General features: G+C 58.2%; 1 protein-coding gene across 2 annotated transcripts in view; it reads right to left on the reverse strand.

The window, feature by feature from the left end:
* The window catches only part of CPNE2 (copine II), a 45,358-nt gene that overhangs the window by 5,042 nt on the left and 17,584 nt on the right, over nt 1-22,732 (reverse strand). For both annotated transcript variants that reach the window (XM_005873527.2, XM_005873528.2), the window contains exons 2-14: nt 21,228-21,436; nt 17,864-18,043; nt 16,052-16,126; nt 14,001-14,072; nt 12,603-12,686; nt 12,228-12,317; nt 11,601-11,699; nt 10,980-11,066; nt 10,318-10,377; nt 8,520-8,653; nt 7,440-7,494; nt 3,356-3,407; nt 1,886-2,019 (exon numbers count right to left, since the gene is read on the reverse strand). In XM_005873527.2, the coding sequence (XP_005873589.1) occupies nt 1,886-2,019; nt 3,356-3,407; nt 7,440-7,494; nt 8,520-8,653; nt 10,318-10,377; nt 10,980-11,066; nt 11,601-11,699; nt 12,228-12,317; nt 12,603-12,686; nt 14,001-14,072; nt 16,052-16,126; nt 17,864-18,043; nt 21,228-21,407 (1,302 nt within the window). In that variant the 5' untranslated portion in view covers nt 21,408-21,436. The remainder of the gene's footprint in view (nt 1-1,885; nt 2,020-3,355; nt 3,408-7,439; nt 7,495-8,519; nt 8,654-10,317; nt 10,378-10,979; nt 11,067-11,600; nt 11,700-12,227; nt 12,318-12,602; nt 12,687-14,000; nt 14,073-16,051; nt 16,127-17,863; nt 18,044-21,227; nt 21,437-22,732) is intronic.

Raw genomic sequence — 22,732 nt, forward strand, 5'->3', positions numbered from 1 at the left:
ACAGAAATATTCTCGGTAAAGACGGGTTGTGTGGTCCAGCCGGTGTGGCTGACCATCGACCTATGAGCCAGGAGGTCATGGTTCAAATTACGGTCAGAGCATATGCCCAGGTTGTGGGCTCGATCCCCAGTGGGGGGCGTGCAGGAGGCAGTTGATAAATGATTTTCTCATCAATGTTTCTTTCCCCCTCTCTGAAATCAATAAAAATATATTCAAAAACAAAAGATGTGTTGTGTGAATGAATGGAGTACAGCTCTGCCTAGAGGGACGCTTCCTACCACCTGCTCTCTTTCCTGTGCGTGGGTGTGCATGCGTGTGCGTGTGTCTGGGAACAGGGAGGGTGAAGCCACACCAAGTATTCCCCCCAAAGCGGCTGTATAAAAGCATCAGTTAATGCACCGATTGTTTTCTTTTGCCTCGGGCCTAAATGTGCTCGGCATCACCAAACGCTGGCCCAAGAGACGGCCCCAGAAGACGCAGCCACCCACACTCCGAGCGCTCATTGTGCGTGGGGCATTGCTGAGCAATGTGCATGCTCATCTGGCTGAATCCTCCCTGTGCTGCTATCAGGCAAGTGCTGTGCCATCACCTGCAGTGTTCAGGTGAGCAAACAGGTCCAAGAGCTTAAGCAACCTGCTGCGGGTCACACAGCCATGATGTGGGGGCGCTGGAGTATGAACAGGGTTTTGGGGGCTCCCAGAGCTTGGGACTGCAGGAAATGGACCTCTGTGATCCATCTTCACATGGCTGGCTTTTGAGGGAATTTGCTGAATTTCCCCAGGGCAGACAGAATGGAGGGAGGAGGGAAGAGGAACCAAGAACTGCCTGTGGGCCAGCATCATGGTGGAAACCCCGGGGCGTCTGCCTCAGCTAGACGGGGGAGGTGGAGGCAGCTAGAAAGGCCTCAGCCCAATTTTTCTTTTTTTAATGGCCCAGTGGGAGACAGCAAGACCTAAGCGACGTGTGAGGAGACGGGTGACCCCATAGTACTCAGCCAATGAGGAACCAGAGGAGGGACTAAATTAATAGGCTATGCTTGCTGCACCAGGTGTGCCTGTACAATGGGACGGACGCCCCATCTTGAGAGGGTATTAAAGGTCTCATTTTCGCCATACTGTTCCGAGTCCATCATTTGAATTCAGACAGGGCTGAACCATCAGACAGCCCATCGCCCCCATATTTTGCGCAAGGTGAGACGGGACCCAGGACTGGCAGGAGGTCGAGACCTATTAGTAGCCATTCTTGGTGTAAGAGGAGCCAATGGAGACGCTCTGGCCCCTCTCCTGCAGCCCAGAGATGGATGGAGACGGAGGGAGCTGGCTCCCAAGGGAGGACCAGGTCACCATAAAGTGGCTGGAGTGCTGGGAGGATTAGGACTGGTCAGGATGCAGACCTGCTCAGGGAATGGGCCAGTTCTCCCCTCAGCAGTTTCCCAGAACACACAGGCACCTTCCTGCCCCCCCCCCTCCCCCGCGCGCCACAGACCTAGGATCCAGCCCAGTGGGTGGTAGGGGCCCCACCTCCACCTCAGTCCTAGCAGCTCTCAGCAGGTGAAAGGGCCCTGGAGGGCTGCTGGCTTCCTTCCTACTCCCCCTCCTGGTTTTTCCCTTAAACAAGAATGCGGGTCTTTTTTCCATTCCTTTGAAAGCTGGCTCAGGCGGATAATAGCTGGGCAGGACAATGGCCTGGCTGGCTGCAGGCATCCAAACAATTCCAGCCCAAAGCCCCAGGAATTTTATGAAAAGCCACTCCCAGGCCAGTCCCAGACACTGTCCTACTCAGGTTGCCCCAGATGCTCCCAGCACCCTCGCAGCTTTCCCTCTCCCATTTCAGAAAGGAAACAGGCTCAGAGCTGGGGAGGGGCTTGTCTCAGGCCCCTACTCACCGTGGCCGTCTGCTGCTGCGTGGCCTGGGCCGCAAACCGGGCCACGTGGTTGACGATGGGAGAGAAATTGGTGGGACCGTAGAAGCGGATGTGGGGCAGGCAAGCCGAGTATGCCTGGGCGATGCCGTCCACGCCTGCCTCGGAGACAGAGTCTAGGTCAGCCTGGTGCTCCCTCAGCCCGTGCCTTCTCTCATCCCAATTGCTCACCCCGAATGCTCCCACTGGAAGCTCCCGGAGGGCGGGGCCGGGCGGTATAAATAGCCCCGAATGTGGAGTCAGACGGACCTGAGTTCAAATCTTACCTTTGCACCTTCTTAGCTGTGGGACCTGCGGCAAGTTTAATCTTTCTGAGCCCGCTTCCCGTTCATGAGACTGATAATCTACCTTTGGGCAGTTGGCGGGAGGGGGTGCAGCAGGCTTGGAAAAGCCTGCGATGACACGTCAGGGCCACGGGGAGCCATCAGGAAGTCCGTTTGGGACACGCTGTGGCTTTTGCTCGGGCTTGCTGGGGGCACTGAGCTGCTGCCCCTGCACGCAGTAGGTGCTCTGTAAACAGCCACCATTCTGAGCCTGAGGATATCCCGCCTGCCCTGTGGTCCTCTCTAGAAGGTCTCTGGCCAGCAGTGAGGGTGACTAACAGGCACTTGGACAAAATATCTCTGGAGACCCGCCCCAAACCAGACAGACCCCAGCAGGAGTGCAGGGTCAACTTGTGGCTTCTGAGTCTCAGCATCGTCCCCAAGTTGGGGACTTGATGCCTTTCCCTTCCAAGTACAAACCAGGCCAGCTTTGGGGCTCCCCCAGGAAGGGGGGTGCCTCAGCCCGGCCAAATCCTAGGCGGAAAGTCCCATGATGGCAGGACCGCCCTCTTCCATACCCACCCGGAGCTCCCCTTCCTCCTCCAGTACTTTCCTGACTCTGAGGCTCAGAAATCCTCTGAGGCCTTGGGGTACAGGGCTGAGCACAGACTGCCCGCCCACTGCCTGCCCCAGGCAACCTTCAACCCTTGGGTGCCTAGGCTCTCCGTGAAAGGCGGAGTGGGGCAGGGCCAGGCCCTCCCAGCCAGAGCTGGCAGGAGGTGAGAGGCAGGGATGTAATCTTCCACCCTTACCCCCTCCTGGTTTACCCAGGGCTTCCGGTCAGCGCTTTCCTGAATTCTCACCTGACCACAGTGATGTGAGCTAAGCAGGTATCACATCTCCTAGGGCAGGTGAGAAGCCAAAGGCTCAGAGGTGCAGGGATCTCTCCGAGGTCACACAGCCAGGAAAGGGCAGCGGCTACTGTTGAACCCAGGACCGCCCGACTCCAACCTGCAGCTCCAGCCCCCATCTTGCTCGTGTTGAGAAAGCCGAAGGGGGAGGGGAGAGGAGGAAGGTACGGAAGCCTGTAGGCCTGTACTCCGCCCTCCCTCCACCCAGGAAGGTGGCCCAGTGCAAACCCAGGGCAGGTGTGGGGAGGCTTGACGCTCACCTGAGCAGAAGGGGTTGGTGGGGTTGAAGTTGATGGCAAACTCATGGGAGACCTGAAATGCAGAGAAGATGCTCAGCTGGCGGCCTCCTGGCCCCAAACCTGGTCCCAGGCCACCCCCCTGCTGCGCCCAGACTCCCTCTGTGGGCACCTGGCTCTTTACTGCTGCCCTCCCCAAGGTCAGGGCTACTGATGCCCCCACATCTGCTTAACCTCCTCTGCTGGGTCTGAGCCACACGGAGAGGCCCCCCGAGACCCCTCCACATCACCCCAATCCGTCGTCAGGATCGGGGCCGCCTGAGTGGGGAGAGGTGCCTCTGAGGCGGTGGGCCTAGGAGCGCTCAGAACACCCCGTCATCACCAGCTCTCGCATGTGCTGGGGCCAGAACCAGAGTTCCTCTGCGTCACAGGCTGCCCGGCACACCCTGTCGCCATTGCACCCTGAACACGCATGGACCAGAACTAGACCCCATCAGGGCTGCAGGTGGGACTGGGTGGCTGCAGAACCCTGGGCCTCAGGAGAGCCCAAGCTCAGAAGGGGGTCCCCCCACTCTCCCTCCTCCAGCCGGTTCAAACTCCCCATTCAGCCCCCTCCCCTACCGCGTGCCACGCCCCGTGTTCCTGCTTCGCAATCACCCCCTCGCTCCTTCCTCCCATCGCCCAGTGGGGAAAGGCCAGTTATTACCCCATTTTTTAGATGATGAAACTGAGACGCAGCTCGGACTAGAACATACCCATGGTCTCCCGTCTACGGACGGAAGGCCAGGCTGCCTCCTGCGCTCACTTTGCATAAACCCACGGACCTCAGCAGGTGCTCCTGCCTTGCGTTGAGGGTTTTAATTAGGAGGGCGAAGAGCCGGGCCCAGGGGGAGCTCCCGTCCGGGCACAGACCATCCCAGACACACGCGTTAGCTCCTGACACTACAGTGGAGGCGCTGGGAGTCCAATGCCCCCACTTCACAAACCAACACACTGAGGCCCGGAGAGGGGAAGCCAGGTGCCAAGGCTACGCGGCGGAACAGGCCAGAGACGCAGGCCCCTCACGCCTCGAGATGGGGTTGGACGCCAGCCCTCGGGGAGCCCTCCTGCGCCAAGAGGGGAGGGTGGGCAGGAGGCCTGAGGAGAAGACCCCTCCCTGTTCTGGGGGTGCGGGGTTCTGTTCTGTGCTCCTTCAGCCCTAAGTGCCTGGCACGGAGCCAGTCCCCTGATGTCCCTCTTGGGCCCTGGCCCTGCCCAGGTCCCCATTCCTCTGTCCCCAGTCTGGGCTCCAGGTGTAGGGCCCCCCCCCCCCAGGTCCTCGTTGCCATGGCAACTTCATGAGCCTCTACAGCGATCTGGAGGGGGGCTTGCATGGAGGGGGCTGAGAGAGGAAAACGGTTGCCAGGGAAACAGGTCTCCCTTGGGCCCACGATTTCCTACAAAATCAGATTTTAGGAGATTTTAGAGACCAAGGGGGAAAAGTCCCCCCCTGATAGGGGTGGACTGATATTTACCTTTCTCAGCCTCCCAACCTCTTCATCCCCCACTCCTTTCCCCTCTTTGGGGGAGGGCGTGGCCTGGGGTCAAGTGGGTGGGACTGTGGGAGGTCAGCCTCCACCCCGGGCCTCTCAGGTTACCTACGCCAGCTGCTCCATTTCCCAGGTGGCAACACTGAGGCTCAGAGAGGGCCAAGGGATGCCTGGGTCACATGAGTGAGCCACAGCGGGGCCAGGAACAGGCCTGGGGGACAGGTGTCCGCGCTGCCCGTGCACAGCCCCTCCCACACTGGTTGCCCTGGTTTGCCTGAAAAACGCCAGTAAACAACCAGCTGCCCGCAGGCCACACCAAGCCGATTAGGGGCCCCTGGGGACCGGCTGGGCACAGGTCTTTGTCCTGGGGCTCCCCGTGGCCCGTGACAACCAATGGTCCCCGTTCACCTCACCTGGCCCTCTCTGGGCCCTGCTCCGTGAGTTACTTAAGACACCGCTCCCTGTGGCCCTGGCAGAGGCGGGACTGGAGAGGGAGGCTCAGATGGTAGAGGGAGCCAACCTCAGAGCTGCCCTCCATAAGCCTCCGTTTCCCCACCCAGGCCTTCCTTCTGCCCCATCTCTCCCTTTATCTAACTCTGGCTCCTTTCGAAGGTCCAAGCCCTCAGCCCCTGCCCAGGCCAGGGAGGAACGGAGACCCCAGCGCAGGGAGCCAGTCCTCCTAGCTCCTCCCAGCTTCCCACCCTCAGAACCAACACCGCTGCCTACGCAGGCCCCTGGGCCCCAAATTCACTGTCAACAAACACACACCCCAAGTGCATGCCGGGAGCAGGCGCACAGCAAGGAGGAAGCCAGCGCCCCCTCCCCCCCAGCATTGAGCCCACACAGACAGAAGTGACCACAGTTCCCTGAGGACAGTGCCCTGCAGGGAGGAGGCCCCATGTCACATAAGGCCTGGCGATGGGATTGCTCTCTCCCTGAGAAGCGCTGTGGGAAGTGAGTGAAAGGAAGCAACAGGCTGGGGAAGGCCCCATGCAAAGGCCCTGGGGTGGGAAGGAAGGAAAGAGGCTCCTGTGGCAGGAGCAAGCCTCCTTGAAAATGTCACAGGGCCACTCTTGGCCAGGCTGGAGTGGGAGGGGGTGCCAGGAGCGGTCACGCCCGGCAGGGAGGATGGGACAGAGTTCTCTGTCCTCTCCCCGCCTGGTTCCGTGGTTCCGGCCTCCCTCCGGGCACCGCTGGGGCACTCCAGCCTGGCCAAGAGTGGCCCTGTGACATTTTCAAGGAGGCTTTTGCGCAAGAGAACATCTCACGGAGCCGGTTCTCTGAAAGCTGGCTGGTGTCCTAGCAACAGGCTCCTGCTGGGCCTGCCAGCACCAGCCCTCCCCGCCCCCTCTCCCCACGCAGGGCACCGTTTTGGTCCTGCAGAACCCTGCCCCGGAGCCTCTCTCTGAAGTTCCAGGTGAAAACCATCCTTCCTGCGGAGGGTGGGAAGCGAACGCTCATTCTGGAGAGGGCATGCGCCACAGGCAACGTGGACAGGCGGGCGCACTGGCTGGGACAGACACGCAGGTGTAGGAGCCCCTGTTCCCACCCCACCAGGCCTCTCATGGGAGGGGCTGCAGCGTCTGAGAATCAACCTCAGGGTCCATCTGCCCGGTTGGAATCAAGGCCCCTGTTGCAAATGGGACCTTGGACAGGTCACTTGAACCTCTGTTCTTTCACCTGTAAAATGGCCATCATCCCTTCTCTCCATCCCTCCATCCGGCCCACCCTCACCCCAGCCAGTCCCCGCTCAGCAGCCAGTGTGGGCCTTCAAAACTGCCAACTGGATTGTAACCCTCCAGGTGGACCCCGCAGCAGCCCCCACTGCTCTTTAATATGCGTTTGAGGCCCTGCAGGGCTTGGCCCCCACCCTCTAGCCTCCTCTCTCTCCGTCCTGCCCATCTTCCACAGACAGTCCATCACGCCCACCTTCCCTCTGTTCCTCCAACTGGCCTGCTTCCTCTGCCGCCCAAACTTTGACAGGCTGTTCTCTCTGCCACGCTCCCTGCCCCAGCGCCACCCCCAGTCACTCTGAGAATCCCTACTTTCCCTTCCCCTCTTGGCTTAGACCACGCCTCCTCCAGGAAGCCTTCCTTGATATTCCCAGGCAGGGTTGGGGCCCTCCTCTAGCCTATGCTGTCCCATCTCCGCACTCATGACCCTGCCTATCTTTAGGGTTTCCAGACAGAACACAGATGCCCAGTTAAATTTGAATCTCAGATAAACAATGGATATTTTCGTATAAGCATTTCCCAGACAATATTTAGGACATGGTTATACTAAAAAAAAAAACCCTTGTTAATCTGAAATTCAATGGGTGTCTTGTGTTTTTATTTGCTAAGTCTGGTATCCTCCTCATCTCCCCCCTCCCCCCCTGAGTTGGGTACCCGGCGGGGTGGGGGGGGGGGGGGCAGACAGCGTCCCTGTCCTGCTCCGTGGGAGGCTCAGGATGAGAAAGGAGCATGGGTTTGGGGGCAACTCAAAGGCAAGGCAGCTGGGCCAGCGCCAGACCTTTCCAAAGCAGATCTTGGGAAGATACACTCACATCCCATCTCGGCCAAGAGGCCGGCTTCACCTACCTTCCAGTCTGGGGGTAACTGGGCCCCGAACCCTAGGGCGGGAAACATCTTATCACTGATAAGAGAGAGAGAAAAAATCACTGTGAGACCGGGACGGGGGCTGCACCCACCGCAACTCGCCCTTCCCAAGCCCCTCCCCAGGGCTGGGCCCTCTGTCTTGCACGCACAGAGAAAGCTCACCCCCTCTAGCCAAGCTCTGTTCAAAGGACCCTCGAGCACAGACCTGCCTCTGGGTGGCTGGGGTGGCTTGACCCCTCTACTCTGTGGCAGACACAGAGCGTCTCACCCATGGGCCTGCATGCAGCTTCTATCAGGGATGGCGAACCTATGACATGCGTGTCAGAGGTGACACGCGAACTCATTTTTTTTGGTTGATTTTGCTTTGTTAAATGGCATTTAAATATATAAAATAAATATCAAAAATGTAAGTCTTTGTTTTACTATGGTTGCAAAGATCAAAAAATTTCTATATGTGCCACGGCACCAGAGTTAAGTTAGGGTTTTTCAAAATGCTGACACGCCGAGCTCAAAAGGTTCGCCATCACTGTTCTAGATCCTTCTCACACCGGGGCCTCATGCAGCCGCTAAACCAGGCTCGATGGAAGTGAAAGGCACTGGCTCACTCAGCCTTCCTTCATGGCTGGGAAAGTCCTCCCCAAAGGAGAACCCTGGTTGGCGTTCAAGGCCCTGGCACTCAGCCTCATCTCCTTCCACCTGCCCTCCCTCACACCCTGTCCCCCCAGCCCTGGCCACTGACCCCTGGCCACTCCACCTTCAATCCTGTGCGCCCCCTCCTGGAACACCTCTCCTCCATCTTTCCCCGTGGCGAACTCCTCCTCATCCGCTAAGGCCCAATTCAAATGGCCCCTTCTCTCTGGGGGTTTCCCCGATACACCGGGCTCCCTCTCTCTCTGGTGCTCCCGTAGCTCCTGCCTCACTTGTAAACTGGTCTGTGGAAACCCCAGTGATTTCTCCCCCATCTTCGCGCTCAGATAGAAACTCCCCGAGGCGGGGGCCATGTCTCAGCTGCGTGGGCTGGAGCTGAGCCGAGCGGACGTGCGGAGTCCCTCCCCAGCTCACCTGTCGTAGTCCTGAATGATCTGCCCCACGGCCCAGATGGCCGACAGGTATTCGTTGCTGCCCATGGGGTTGATGTAGTGCAGAGAGGAGGGGTCGAGGGGGTTCCCGTTGGAGGCTGTGAAGTCTATCCCGACCTGCAGGGTGGGCAGGAGACACCCCCCATGTGAGCAGGGACCCCAGCTCCCCTTCTCACCCACGGGGAACAGAGAGGCTGACGGGACACGAGGAGCCCGCTCCTCTCCCATAAGGCGGTCTGACACCTGGGTCACTCCTCTGGCTCTCACGCCAGCTGTGGCTCACAGTGGCCTGAGCATAGTCTATTATCCAGACGGGGTGCAAAGCCAACTTAGAGCCCAAATTCCTTCCCCTTCACTCTCCCAGCTCACCGGCTCCCATCTCCAGGCCTTTACTCCTGAGGCTCCTGCCACCTACAGAGCCAGGCAGGCCCCCGTTTCTCCCACTCACCCAGCCCAAGCCAACTCCTCCTCACCCCTCAGACCACCAAGGGGCCTGGGACCTGAGGCTGCCGGGTAGGGCAGTGCCCACCTGCCCAATCAGACAGATGCTCACTGCAGGCAAGACGCATGCCCAGCAGAACTGGGTCCAGGGCTGGGCACCGGGCACCGGGCAGGTGCCCCGCAGGGACTGGGGCTGACAGTGGCCAGGGATCCGGGCTCCACCAGCTCTCAGCCTTGAGGGAAGCCCAGCCCAGACCTTGCAGGGGCAGCACCAAGGGGCGGGCACTGCCCGGCAGGGAAAGGTTAGGACAGGGACCCAGCGGGGAGACGGCCACCTTAGGACTCAGTGGCTGTGGGGCGGGTTGGCTCCCTGAGGTCAGGGTGGCATGTCTTAGTCTTCGAGGGACCCCGGCAGGGACACAGCCTAGAGCCTGGCACCCAGGAGGTGCTCGGTGCCCATCTGCTGAGTGGGCACATGCATGCGGGAGGAATGGGACTGCCTGGTCTCTCTGTGGGTGAGGGGGCAGCGGCGACCAGAGAATTACAGGTCAACAGGGCCAATCCCCCAACCCCATGAACCCTGCAGCTGACCTCCAGGTGTCAGGGACCTAGAGGTGGTGGTGGAGGCCGTGAGGCAGGTGGGGAGGTGGGGAAGTGGGCAGAGCATGGGACCAGCAGGTTCTCCCCTGGGCCCGAGGCTCCCCTTGGGGTGAGGAACCGGGACAGAAGTCTGCAGGGCACACTCCAGGCCACAGGAGAGGAACGAGCCCTTCCCAGCAGTATTTACTGAGCGTCTGCTCCGTGCTAGGCCCTGGAGGCCGGAGCAGAAACATAAGCCTAGAGGTGGGACAACAGGGAAGAGCAAGAAAGGCTTCAGATAATCTCAGAGCGGCGAGCGCCCTGAAAAGGATGAACTAGAAGTGACAGAGAGCCACAGGGAAGACAAGGTCCCTCACAGGGCGACCTCCATGCCCCGCCTGCAGGGTGGCAGGGCGGCCACGAGAAGGTTCCAGGAAAGAGTTCCAGGCAAAAGGAACAGCAAATGCAGGGCCTAAGGCAGAGCGGGGTTTAGCATGTAGGGGGAAGAGTGAGCATCGGTGTGGAAAGAACGGAGCAAGGAGGAGGGAGGGAGGAGGTGAGGCAGGAAGGCCTGTGGCCAGCAAGGGGGAAGTTGGCTTTTTCCTTCCCAAGGGGTGTTGCCAGCAAACTCTGTGGGCTGGGCAGCCACGCGCTGACCTGCAGCTAAGCCCGGACTCAGGCCCACCCGCCAGGGCAGACACAGCCCTGGGCCCTGGAAAGTCCCTCTTGCATGACCCTCACTGGGGAGGGGGGAGCCTTACGGTGAACATGAGCTGGCAGCCTCCCAGGATGTAGTCCAGGAAGGAGTAGTCCCGGTTTATCTGCAAGGAATCGGGGAGTCAGTGGGGCCCCGCCCTGCCCTGAGGGCTGGCCCTCCACTGGGCCACATCTCCACGGATGACCTTGGAGCCGCTGCTCTGCACCCTGAAACCTTAGCAAGGTCAAGGAGACCAAAAGAGGCAGAGGACAGAACTGGACCTGATTACAACAAAACCCAGATCTCTAGGACAAAGCACTCAGAGCAAGGGTTCCCAGCGGAGACACACACACACACATGCACACGCACACACACGCATATGCACACACAATGATTGCAGGCGGGGTCCCAGGACCCGGCGCATCAGTTACACCTACCAATTGTATGACAGAGAATATCTCCAGCTGTTATGTGGTCCGTAAAGTTATGGGTAATGTTATAGCGTCATCTCATGTCCTCCAAGACCTCCGTCCGGGGATGTGATATGAGACTAACCCTTCCCATGCTTTACCTCATCAACATCCCCATTCTACAGACAAGGAAACTGAGGCCCAGATAGGTTCAGCTCCGAAAGTCACAGAGCCAGGACCAGGATCGGCAGAACCAGGATTGGCACGCAGGCTCACCGGCCCTGCCCTGTGCCGCCCCCACTCCCCGCTGGCTCACCTTGCAGGATCGCAGGATAATAATGCCCGAGTTTTTATAGTTCTTCTTTTTCCTCTGCTTCTTGGGGTTGATGCACTCGAACTCCAGCTGGGAGGAGGGAGAGAAGCTCACCTCAGGGCCTGCCTGGGGACTGACCCTCCTCTGGACCCCAGAATCCCCTCCACAGCATCAACCAGGGGTAGCATGCCTCCTCCAGGAAGCCTTCCTGGATCTCCACACCCAGAAATGGGTCCTGACACCTGGGTTCACACCAAGCTGTGGCTCCCCAATGTAGGAGAGCTGCCTCTACCCCGACCCCAAAACAACACGTCCATGTCATATCCACTCATGAGCCCAGAACTGGTACCCAGGGCCTGGCTTCTTGGGGTCAGTTACATGGGCAGCTCCTGAGTGCTTGCTATGTGCTAGGCACTTTCCCTGTATCATTTCATTTAATTCCCACTCAACTCCACCCCCATTTGACAGATGGGGAAACTGAGGCCCAGAGAGATTAGATGTCTTATTCAAGGTCATACAGCCGGAGAAGTAAAATCTGAGCCCCAGGCTGCCTGATTCCCAAACCTGTGCCACCTCCCTGGCCCCTGCGGAGGTCTTGGGGTCACACACACGCGCCCCTCTTACCGGAACGCCATCGCGAGCATCACACATCTGTGACACCGAGGTCTGGAACTCGCCGATGAAGTCGTGGCCCCCGTCGTTGTCATAGTCGTAGCATATGACCTGGGGTGGGTCCAGGGAGGTCACCCCAGAGCTGCCCCCCAAAGAGGAGCCCTCCAGCCCCTCTCAGCTCCCTGAGCAAACCCCTCGGGGACAACAGGACAGTCACCCTGTTTTAGAGAAGGGACCCACAAAGCTGGCAGCACTGCCCAGGTCACTCAGGGGCTGGGAAGACCCAGGGCCAGGACCCGGGTCTCCTCCCCCTCCCCCCAGATGGGTTCTCTCTCCATCTGAGTAAGAAAGAGCTGTCTGGCCGGCGTGGCTCAGTGGTTGAGCATCGATCTATGAACCAGGAGGTCATGGTTCGGTTCCTGGTCAGGGCACATGCCCAGACTGTGGGCTCGATCCCTAGTAGGATCTCTCTCATCATTGAGGTTTCTCTCTCTCCCTCTCCCTTCCTCTCTGAAATCAATAAAAATATTTTTAAAAAAAGAAAAAAGAAAGAGCTTTGCCAGGGCACCCAGGATGCCTCGGGTAGACGGGAAGGCTGCAGTGGCAGCGTGGGGAGCAGGGCTCCCAGGGCCCCCTCACCTGGATGGGCTTCTCCATGTCCCCGTCACACAGGGACACCAGGGGCACGGTGAACGGTTTCCACACAGGGTCCAGCGTGTACTTGATCACCTGCAGGACAGTGAGGGGCAAGGGTGGGCCTGGGCCAGGGGACAGCAGTGCGCTGGGGTCAGAGCAGCCCAGTGGGGACAGGGAGTGGCAAGATGGAGAGACCCACAGCCACACTTCTGAGGACGGAAGTGGGCATCCCTGTGGCAGGGAGAACAAGTCCTTCAGGCACCATCACGCTCCCCTGGGCACTGCTTGGCTGTGACTGCACAGCCCTCTCTCGGCCGTTGGGGGCGAATGGACTGGAGACCCACCGGCTTAGAGACCCCCGGGTCCCCACGCACCTACCTCCGTCCTGTGGACCAGCATCCACTTGCCATCATCCCCGGGCTTATAGAACTCGAGAAACGGGTCCGACTTCCCGAAGAGGTCCTGGAGGGAGCGGGAGATGCAGGTGAAGGGGGCGCAGCTGCCACATTCAGCCGGGAGGGGGTTTGTGGCCGGCTGCCTCCCCAGCCCAGTGTCAGGGGGCGGCTGTGGGCAGAGCCAGCCTGGCCCCCTCCCCTCGGCCTCTGCGGGGCTCAGCGAGAGGCCAGAGCTGCTGCAGCCCCTGGGACCCACTGCCTCCTGGAGAAACCACCCCACCCCGGGGTTCCCACACTTGTACTCGGAGCCCCTGAGGGTGGAGCTACAGGAGCAGAAGGCCAGCTTCGTAGGCCAGGCAGGACTTCAAAAGGGTGATTGTTCCCAGGGCCAGGGGAGGCCCCTGGAAGGACGTGATTCTCATTTATTTAGTGGGAATCTGAAAAAATGGCAACTCTCCCAAGCACATTACCGATGGGATATGATATCCTTTTAAAATCCATTGATTTAAGTTAAAATTGAGTGTCACTCTAAAGCAGGGGTCCTCAAACTTTTTAAACAGGGGGCCGGTTCACTGTCCCTCAGAACGTTGGAGGGCCGGACTATAGTTTAAAAAAAAACTAGTCGGCTGCTAAGCAACAGGAAGAGGCGGCAAAAACACCCGGCGGGCCGGATAAATGTTTTCGGCGGGCTGTAGTTTGAGGACCCCTGCTCTAAAGAGTCTATAATCAAGTGGGGGAGCCAGAAAATAAATAATAATGTGCATCAGGCAGTGATTAGTATTAAAGAGACAAGTAAAGCAAGGGGGGGAGGGGAATTGGGGACCATTACAGTTTGGGGGAAGACCTGGCTGAGGAGGTGACACAAGAGCAAAGGCGTGATGGAGGCGAGGGGCCACCATGAGAATATTCAAGGAAAAGAACATCGCAGGCAGAGGGAACAGCATGTGCAAAGGTCCTGAGGCAGCAGGGCACCTGGTGTAATTCTGGGACAAGGAGGAGCTGATCTGGCTGAAGCGGAATGACAATGAGGAGAGTGAAACGGATGAGGTCAGGGGGTCTGGGGCTGCGGACACACCAGGTGGGGCCCCGTAGATTACTGTAAGGATCCTAGCATTTACACAAAGTGAGGTAGGGAGTTCCCAAGGAGTGGCTCTTGACAAGGAGCCACGTCTTGAATACTCCTAAGTGATGGGAAACTCACTACCTCAGTGGTGAAGAGGTCCTACGTGGGGTGGCCAGTACAGCCCTGTGCTATGGGCTTGTCCCTCGGTGGGGGGTGATGACAGTGGCGGCCAGAAGTTCCAGGTCTAGGCCACACGACCCTGGGGCTGGGGAGAGCGATTGCTCCCAGAAGGAGAACCCCCTCCTCTGCCCCCCTCACCTTCTTGTCCAGCTTCCTGCCCGCCAGACTCAGTGTGATGACGCGGTTGTCTGACAGCTCCTGGGCAGCGATCTATGAGGCCAGAGGAATGGGGGAGGGGGCGGCTCAGCACCTGTGCCTCAGACTCCCCTGGCCTCCTGCCGGGCAGGGTGGGCATAGGGTGCCCCAGGAGTTAACTCTCCAGAGCTACGAGGGGGAATGGAGGGGAGGGATAGTGCCAAGTGACCTTGGACAAGTCTCTTGTCTTCCCAACACCTCCGTTTCCATCTTCTGAAAGTGGGGTAACCCCTCTGGATATGAGGAATCAAAAAGGGACCCATGTGGCTCAAGAGAGGGATGGCGAGGGCAGATAAAGCAGGCACCAGGCAGGAGGGGTGGTCTTGAGCCCTGGGAAGAGGTTCTGGGCCTCTTCACGCCCCAGGATCCAAACACCACGGTGTCAGGAATTCCAGCCACTTCACTATGGGGCTGGGGAAAATGAGGCCCAGGGCAGGGATGGAGGCCACCTGACTCCCTCTGCTCTCTCCACTCACACTGTCATCCATTCTCCACGCCTCCCCCATCAGTCATGATGGCTCTCTGGCCCCAGCCAAACAGTGATGGACCGGCTGGGGAAAATGAGGCCCAGGGCAGGGATGAAGGCCACCTGAGCTCCCTCTGCTCTCTCCACTCACAGTCATCCATTCTCCACGCCTCCCCCATCACCATGATGGCTCTCTGGCCCCAGCCAAACAGTGATGGACCAGCTGGGTCACCCTGGGACTGCCAGGCGCCCTCTCCGGGCCTTTCTCTCTCCCTGTCCCCCGCGTGGCCGGGCAGGCCCTCGGGTCCACAGCAGTGCAGTGGGCTGGGTCCTCTCTGGGCTGGGCTTCCCCTCCCCCCACCTCTAGGATGGCCTCGCCGAACCTGCTTGCAGAACCACAGACACAGGCCAGGCTGGGCGCCTGCCTCCCCTTCTCCTCCTCCAGCTGAGACACGCTCAGCACCCTGCAGGGTGGGTCCCATTGCTGCACCCATTGCTCAGAGGAGGGAACTGAGGCCCAGCTGGGACAGGGGGAAATGCTTCGGGGATGGCACCTCAGGCCGGGTGGGGTCCACCTGGGCGGCTTCCAGCAGGAGGGGAGCTGGCTTGTGAAAGCCAGGTGTGGGGAGGTTTTGAACCCCAAGAGGTGGAGGGGGGTGGGGAGAGGCCTTGCCAGGCGGCAGGACAGTGGATAAGGGCCGGGGGTATGTGCAAGGTGTGCAAGAATTCAGTTGCCTCCACCCCAAGGCGCATACACACAGGGGGTAAAAGAGCCGGGACAGGAAAGCAAGGTGGGGACGGCGGGTCCCTCACAGCCTTGACCGCAAGGCTCCGCGGCCCTTAGGAGCCAGGGAGGCTCCAGAACAGGAGAGTGACGCGGGGTGAACACACCGAGGACCGGCCCTCCGCCGGCCCTCCGGTGGCCAGTTCCTGGGGTCTGAAGGAGACATTCCAGGACAGAATCTCACTAGCTGACCCGCCCGAGGGCGCTTCCTCTCTGGGCTTCAGGCCCCTCATCTGCAAAAGGGGGTTTGTCCGCCTGCTTGGAAGCTGGGAGGACGCAGGAGCTCCTCCCGCAAAGGACCTGAGCAAGAATCATTGAGCAGCGTCGCCGAGAATCACTGCGCACCGCGCCCATCACTGCGCATCGCAGAATCACTGCGCGCTGCAGCCACAGGCCCATTTCTGCCTGGCAAGGCGCCCCTGAAAGACCCCCAACGGAGGACAGGCAGGGACCAGGGCAGGGAGGGGGCGCTGGGAGGGGGTGCTGGGAGGACTCTGGAGGCCTCCAGAGTAGGAGGCTGGGGGGGCCTCTGACAACCCCCTACCCCCAGCTTGGCGGCCCCCTATGCATCATGTGTGGAGCCGGGCGCCCGTTGCTAAGAGACCTGTTGCTAAGTTGTAAGTTGGGCCTTTTTACTCCAAACAAAGCTGGTAATTATCTGCCAGGGAAGCAGCCCATTGATGGGGGAGGGCAGCCCGCAGAAGCAGAGGGGGTGCAGAGGGGAAGGGGGGGGGAGTCTGGTACCGTAATCAAGCCCTTCCCGGCAGGCTTGTCATTCATCAGCAGCAGAGGCCGAGTGATCTTTTTGTTGGAGACGATCTGAGGGGAGAGAGGAGGGAGAGAAGGAAAGATGCTCAACCACTCACAGCTCGCTGCTCCATGCCAGGCGCTGGCTACACCTCCCGCTGCGCGATGCTCACGGGAGGCAGAGGGTAGCTATTGCTAACCCCACTGGGCTGGGGGGGTGGGGGGGTAGAGACGGAGGCCCAGAGAGGTTAAGACACTCGCCTGAGGTCCCAGAGCTGGGATGGGAGCCCAGCAGCCCGACTCCCACGGACCGGGCTGCCCCAGGAAAAGGCTCTTCAAGGCTCACGTCTGGAGACAACTGTGGGGGGTTTAGCCCCCTAACTGACTCCCCTGAAGCCATCCAACCGACCTCACCCTCCCTGACGGAGAGGCTCAACTCTCTCCGTATTTTCACTGGTTTGCCCAGGAAATACAGTCACACCTGCATCAGTGATCAACACACACAGAAGGGAAAAGGGGCCACAGTGCCAGGCCGCCTGCCCACCACCTCTGCCCACTCCCCCCACACCCTTCAGGGGCCACCCTGGCTCTGTTTCTCAGGGGAAAGGCCAGGGTTCCTGTGCCCATACGAGCATGTTCCACTCCCCCTACGCTGGTCTCCCTCTCCAGTCCCCTCCCTGCGCTTCTCCACCTTCTCTGTGTCCCTGGGGGCCCAGAGCACCCGGCTCCCTGTGCTTCTGGCTTGTGGGGTTCAACCAGTGGGGGTGCCAGCAGGAGCCGGGGGAGCAGGCGGGGAGGAGGCTGGCTGAGGCTGGCAGGAGCTGTTTTCCTTGCCCTGGCTCCGCTGCAGTCGAAGCCACAGCTCTCACCAGCCCTGCCCCCACTTCCTGCCCTGCCCCTCCCTCCAGGCTGGGGTGGCCCTGCTTGGCTGGTGTCTGGTCCTGCGTAGGGTTCCCCTCCCGTGTCAGTTCCCTGCCGCTGGCCACTGGGCCTTAAGCTCTGGCCTCTGTTACCTTTTGAGGGTGGGGACACACAGGCTGGCAGGAACCCTGATGGAGGCACCTCACTTCTTACATAACTGTGGGACCCTTGCTTTTTTCATTGAGCATCAGCTCTTGCAAGGCCCAGGGCATTTCCGTCTCCACTAGGACCTCTCCAAGGAATTTTAATTTTATTCCCTCACCATCCCTATCGGCTGGGCAGTCAACATTATCCCCAGGTGAAATATGGGGACATCGAGGCCCAGAAGGGGCTGGGCTTGTCTAAGGGTCCACAGTCACAAAGGATGACTGTGTCAGAGGCTCCTAGCCCTGCAAACCCCCAACCTCCATAAGTTCACCAAGGACTGAGCGAGATGGGGAAGTGCGGCCCAGAGAGGGAAAGGAAGTTGCTCAAGGTCACACAGCAAGCCCATCCCAGAGTAGGACTTCCCTGGGTGTCTTGGTTTCTGGGGGGATCCTCCTACCCCAGAGTCAAGACCACGCTTGATGGCTTCTAACCATCAGTAGCTCTGGCCATGGGGGGCCCCCTTTCCTGTGTGGCAACATCTGGCTGGCATTGTGCTCAGTGGCGTCCAATGCGAGCCCATCACCTGGCCCCAAACCCACCAGGCTACTGCGCCCCTTTTCTGCCCGCTGGCCCCTCAAGCTATCTGTCTTCATGATGCCACCTCCGGAGCCAGGCAGGAAAACAGGGCCGGGGAAAGCCGGCGGCAGGAGAGACTCTGTCCAAGGGCCTGCCCTGTCCTTGGGAGCAGGGTGACATCTGGGAGGGTAGGGGCTGTCCGTCCACCTGCAGGGCCCGGCTCACCACGCCCAGGTTGCAGGAGAACTGGCCCAGGAAATCATGCTCGTCGAGCTGTGTGCTGGACTTGTCCTGGTCGAACAGGGCGAACTTGAGCTTCTGCACCTCCTCAAAGTGGTAGTCGAGGACGAACTTCTTGGAGAAAGCAGGGTTGAGGTTGTTGATGGCAGTTTCTGTCCTGTCGTACTGGCGGGGAGGCAGGGAAGCGGGGGTCAGAGTTCAACCCTTCTGGGGCTGCTGGAGATCACTCTGCCAACTCGCAGAACACCGACTCTGCACCAGGCACTTGGCCAGGTACCTGGACGGCTGCAGCGAGCATTGCTCTCAGCTCACAGAGGAGGACACTGAAGCACAGAGAGGTTGAGTGACTTACCCAAGGTGGAACAGCTAGCGGGGCAGGGCCAAGATCTGAACCCAGGTCTGACTCCAGCGCCCACGCTCTTAACTCTCTGGCCCTGGCTCCATACCCAGGAGCCGGGACAAGAGCTCGGGCCCTGTCCTGCCTACAGAAGTGACAGAAGGCAAGTCCCTTTCCTCATTTGTGCCTCAGTTTCCACTTCTGTAAAATGAAGGCTTTGACTCTCTGTGGTTTTAGTTCTTTTTATTTTGGGAGGATCCCCTTTCAAGCCACATTTTACATGGAAGCTGAGAGAGGCAACAGGAAGGAGGGATCCCTAGGGGGAGGGTCTGGGCTCCCCACCCCCCGAGGGCAGATGTCTGTGCCTTGTACGGAATCCTAGAATGTCAATACTGGAATTGTGCAGCCCCAGAGGTTCCACCCACTGTGGAAGCCAGGCCTGGGCGAGGACAGGGCCGGTACTGTGGGTCGGTGGTGGGGCTGGGACAGCAGCCCTGCCCTCTGGCCACTCCACACGGAGGCCCCAAACCGCGGAGTCTGGGTGTCCGTCTATTTTGGGGCTTGGGCTGTGTTGATTTTTCCTCCCATCCAGTCCATTTCCAAGGGCTGGAGCAGCAGGCAGAGGTCTTGATCTTGGGCTATTTTTAGCCAGGGTGGCTGGCCTGGGTGGGAGGGAGATAGTCAAGGAAGGTGGGGGGCACTGTTCCTTGAAGGGCAGGCATGGGTTCTAGGCACCTGGCAGAGGGCACAGGATGCTCCAGACAGGTTGGCCTCACGCCTGGAGCTACCCTCCCCCCTCCAGGAGTCCTCAACTGACCCCACGTCCCACCTCCCAATTCTGGCTGCATCTCCAAAGCACTGGGTGACACAGAGAAGTCCCTACCGGCTCTGGGCCCCAGTTGCCCCTCTGTAAAATGGGTCCACAGTCTCAGCACATTTCCTTGGCTTCGTAAGGACCCAACATCTGTGGAAAGTCTTTGTCAACCACAGTATGTCCAGAGGGATGTCCCCTGTGGCCTGCTTAATTACAATGACAAACAGATACATATTTTGGAAAATCTATACTCATATAAAACTATGTGGAAGGCTGGGTATCCAACTTTTTTTGTTTTTAATCCTCACTAGAGGGTATTTTTCCATTGATTTTTAGAGACAGTGGAAGGGGGAGGGAGAGAGAGAGAGAGAGAGAGAAACCTTGATATGAGAGACACATCAATTGCTTGCCTCCCGCATGGCCCAACAATCGAGCCTGCAACTGAGGTACGTGCCCTTGACCGGAAATCGAACCCAGTACCCTTCAGTCCTCAGGCTGACACTCGATTCACTGAGCCAAACCCGCTAGGGCGGGGTACCCACTTTTTAAAAAAATATATATTTTATTGATTTTTTACAGAGAGGAAGGGAGAGAGAGAGTTAGAAACATCGATGAGAGAGAAACATCGATCAGCTGCCTCCTGCACACCCCCCACTGGGGATGTGCCTGCAACTAAGGCACATGCCCCCAACTGGAATCGAACCTGGGACCCTTCAGTCCGCAGGCCGACGCTCTATCCACTGAGCCAAACCAGCCAGGGTGGGGGTACCCACTTTTAACAGAGGCTCTCCCTCACAGGCAGGCTCCCCACTATTCTGACTTTCTTCTTCCAGTCCATCTGGCTTTTCTAAATTTACTACAATGAACATAGACCCTTTAGGGAATAGGAACGAAGCAATTTTTAAGACTGGAAAGTCTTAACAGTTTGAATTTCTCAATGTCCTTCCTCAACCTGCATCGCTCCCAAGTTCTCAGTACAAAGTTCTCAGGCCAGTTCCGACGTGCCTAGCTGTGGCCCCATCGATATCCCCAGCTCTGGGTTCCTCAAGGAAGGCGGGGTGGGATCCACTTTTCACAGATGAGACAGTCTCAGAGAGGGACAGCCACCTGCTCAAAGCCACACAGCAAGGAGTAACAGAACTGGGCCTTGGTCCAGCATTGAGACTAAAGCCTGGGTCTCCCTATCCCTGTTTGCCTCTCACTGTGTGTTCATTTAGGAATAAGTGGGGTAAGTTATTTAAAAGTAGAAGCAAGCACTTTATAAAACTCTAAGGTTTTAGCTACATATATAATTAAAATATGATGATATAAAATAATAAATATAAAATTATTTATATATATAAAAGGCTAAGCAACCAGTCAACCAGTCAACCGGACAACTGGCTGGTCGCTATGATGCACACTGACCACTGGGGGTAGACGCTTAACGCAGGAGCTGCCCCCTGGTGGTCAGTGTGCTCCCACAGTGGGCGTGCCGCTCATCTGACCAGTGGGCACCAGACTCCGGGCTCATGGCTGGGCTGGTGAGCACAGCTGAGACAGTGCAAGCCTCTCCCGCCTCCGTTGGCTATGAGCGGCCGGTGGTGGCAAGTGCAGCGAGGCCAGGATGAGTGGGAGCGGAGTCCCGGCCGCCTGCTGCTTCTCGCACTACTACGTCCCTTGGAGGTATGTCAGACTGCCAGTTTCGGCCCATCCGACATCCCCCTGAGGGGTCCTGGATTGTGAGAAGGTGCAGGCCAGGCCGAGGGACCCCACTAGTGCACTAATCCGTGCACCGGGCCTCTAGTATATTTATAAATCTAAATCTATGAATTATAATTATAATAATTTAAATACAAATATATTTGAAGTAATATTTAAATAAATAGAGGAAAGGAGGAGAGAGAGACAGAAACATCAATAATGAGAATCACTGATCGGCTGCCTCCTGTACGCCCCCTACTGGGGATGGAGTCTGAAACCCAGGCGTGTGCCCAGACTGTGACCTCCTGGTTCATAGGTTGACGCTCAACCACTGAGCCACTCACTCCAGCCGGGTTAAAATTTAGTTTTAAGAGTAACAATTTTCTAAGAAGTCCCCAGCCCACACTCCAATTACCTCCAAGGGCCTGACCGGGAGGCCCCAGGATCCAGTAGAAGCCCTTTCCCCAGACACCTAGCCACCCCGACCCATCACAGATACACATGGAGGGGCTCACCTCAATCCACCGGCCATTGTTCTCTGTGAAGAGGACGCAGAAGGGGTCGGACTTGGAGGTGACGTCCCGGTCCAGCAGGTTCTGGCCACTCACAGACAGCTCCACCTTGCACACGCAGTACTGGGAGCCCATGGGGGGGGCCCCTGCGGCTGGGGCGCCCTGACCCTGTATGTGGGCCATGGGGGGTGGCGGCAACAGTTCCTGGCAGTCTGCGGGGATAGGAGTGGGGGGTCAGAGAGAGGGAACCGACATCTGCCACACCACCTGGGTAGAGAGACAGAGGATGTGGGTAGAGAGATACGAGGAAACGTGTGTGTGAGGGGTGTATATGTGGGCAAAAGATCGGAGAAAGGAGAACGCAGGAAATGAGGGACTCTGGTCAATGTGTTCCGTGTGTCTTTGGAGTTATTCTCTGCTCTGGCCACTTTTTACCTATGAGATACACACGGGTCCAAATTGCCCCAGTCGGATCAGCAACAAATCACATTGGCATGGGCATCCCAGACATTGATTTTACCAGGAAAAGCTGGGCTTCTCCCGAGCAGTTCACACGCTGGCATCCTGTGGCTAAAGTGGAGCTTGTAATGACAGGGTTCCCTCATTGCTTTGGCCACTCGGAAGCTCACTTCTGGCAACTTATCCAAAACTTGACCTTGCTCATTGTCTATCTCGTTCATCCTGTATCCCTGGCCTAAGCATGTGACTGGTGCATAGGATGCACGCAGTATATATTCAAATAAAAATAAAAGCATGAGTGTGCCCCGGACAGTGTGGAGTTCTATTCCTGGCCAGGGCACATGCCCAGGTTGTGGCTCCATCCCCTGTAGGGGGTGTGCAGGAGGCAGCCAATCAATGTTTCCTCTCGCATTGATGTTTCTCTCTCTCTCTCTCTCTCTCTCTCTCTCTCTCTCTCTCTCTCTCCCCTCCTTCCCGCCCTTCCTCTCTCTCTGAAGATCAATAGAATTTTTTTAAAATATATTTTTATTGATTTCATAGAGGAAGGGGGAGAGAGAGAGAAACATCAATGATGAGAGAGAATCATTGATCGACTGCCTCCTGCATACCTCCAAACTGGGGATCAAGCCCATACCCCGGGCATGTGCCCTTGACCAGAATTGAACCCAGGACCCTTCACTCTACAGGCCGATGCTGTATCCACTGAGCCAAACCAGCCAGGGCAAATAGAATTTTTTTTTTAAAAAAAAAAGCATGAGTGTATAAATTATGAACAAATAAACCCTCCACCTCACTCAGATCTTCCATGAGTTGGTCCTTATCCTCACCATAGAGTTTACCCTTTCATTGTGCACAACTTCCCAAGATTCCATGCACTGGGCCTTATGTACCCCTCCCACCGTCAGGCTAATTACTGGCATTGCTCGCTTTAAGCAGCTCTTTCTCTCCAAGTGCGAGGTGTTCATTTGGAGCCAGTGCAGAGAAGCCCGCCTCACGGGGCGGCGGGGAGCTCTGGTCCCACAGGTCCCGGGCCCTGTGGACACGCCCTT

This window comes from Myotis brandtii, unplaced genomic scaffold (genome assembly GCF_000412655.1).
Source record: "Myotis brandtii unplaced genomic scaffold, ASM41265v1 scaffold411, whole genome shotgun sequence".
In the NCBI taxonomy this organism is placed as follows: Eukaryota; Metazoa; Chordata; class Mammalia; order Chiroptera; family Vespertilionidae; genus Myotis; species Myotis brandtii.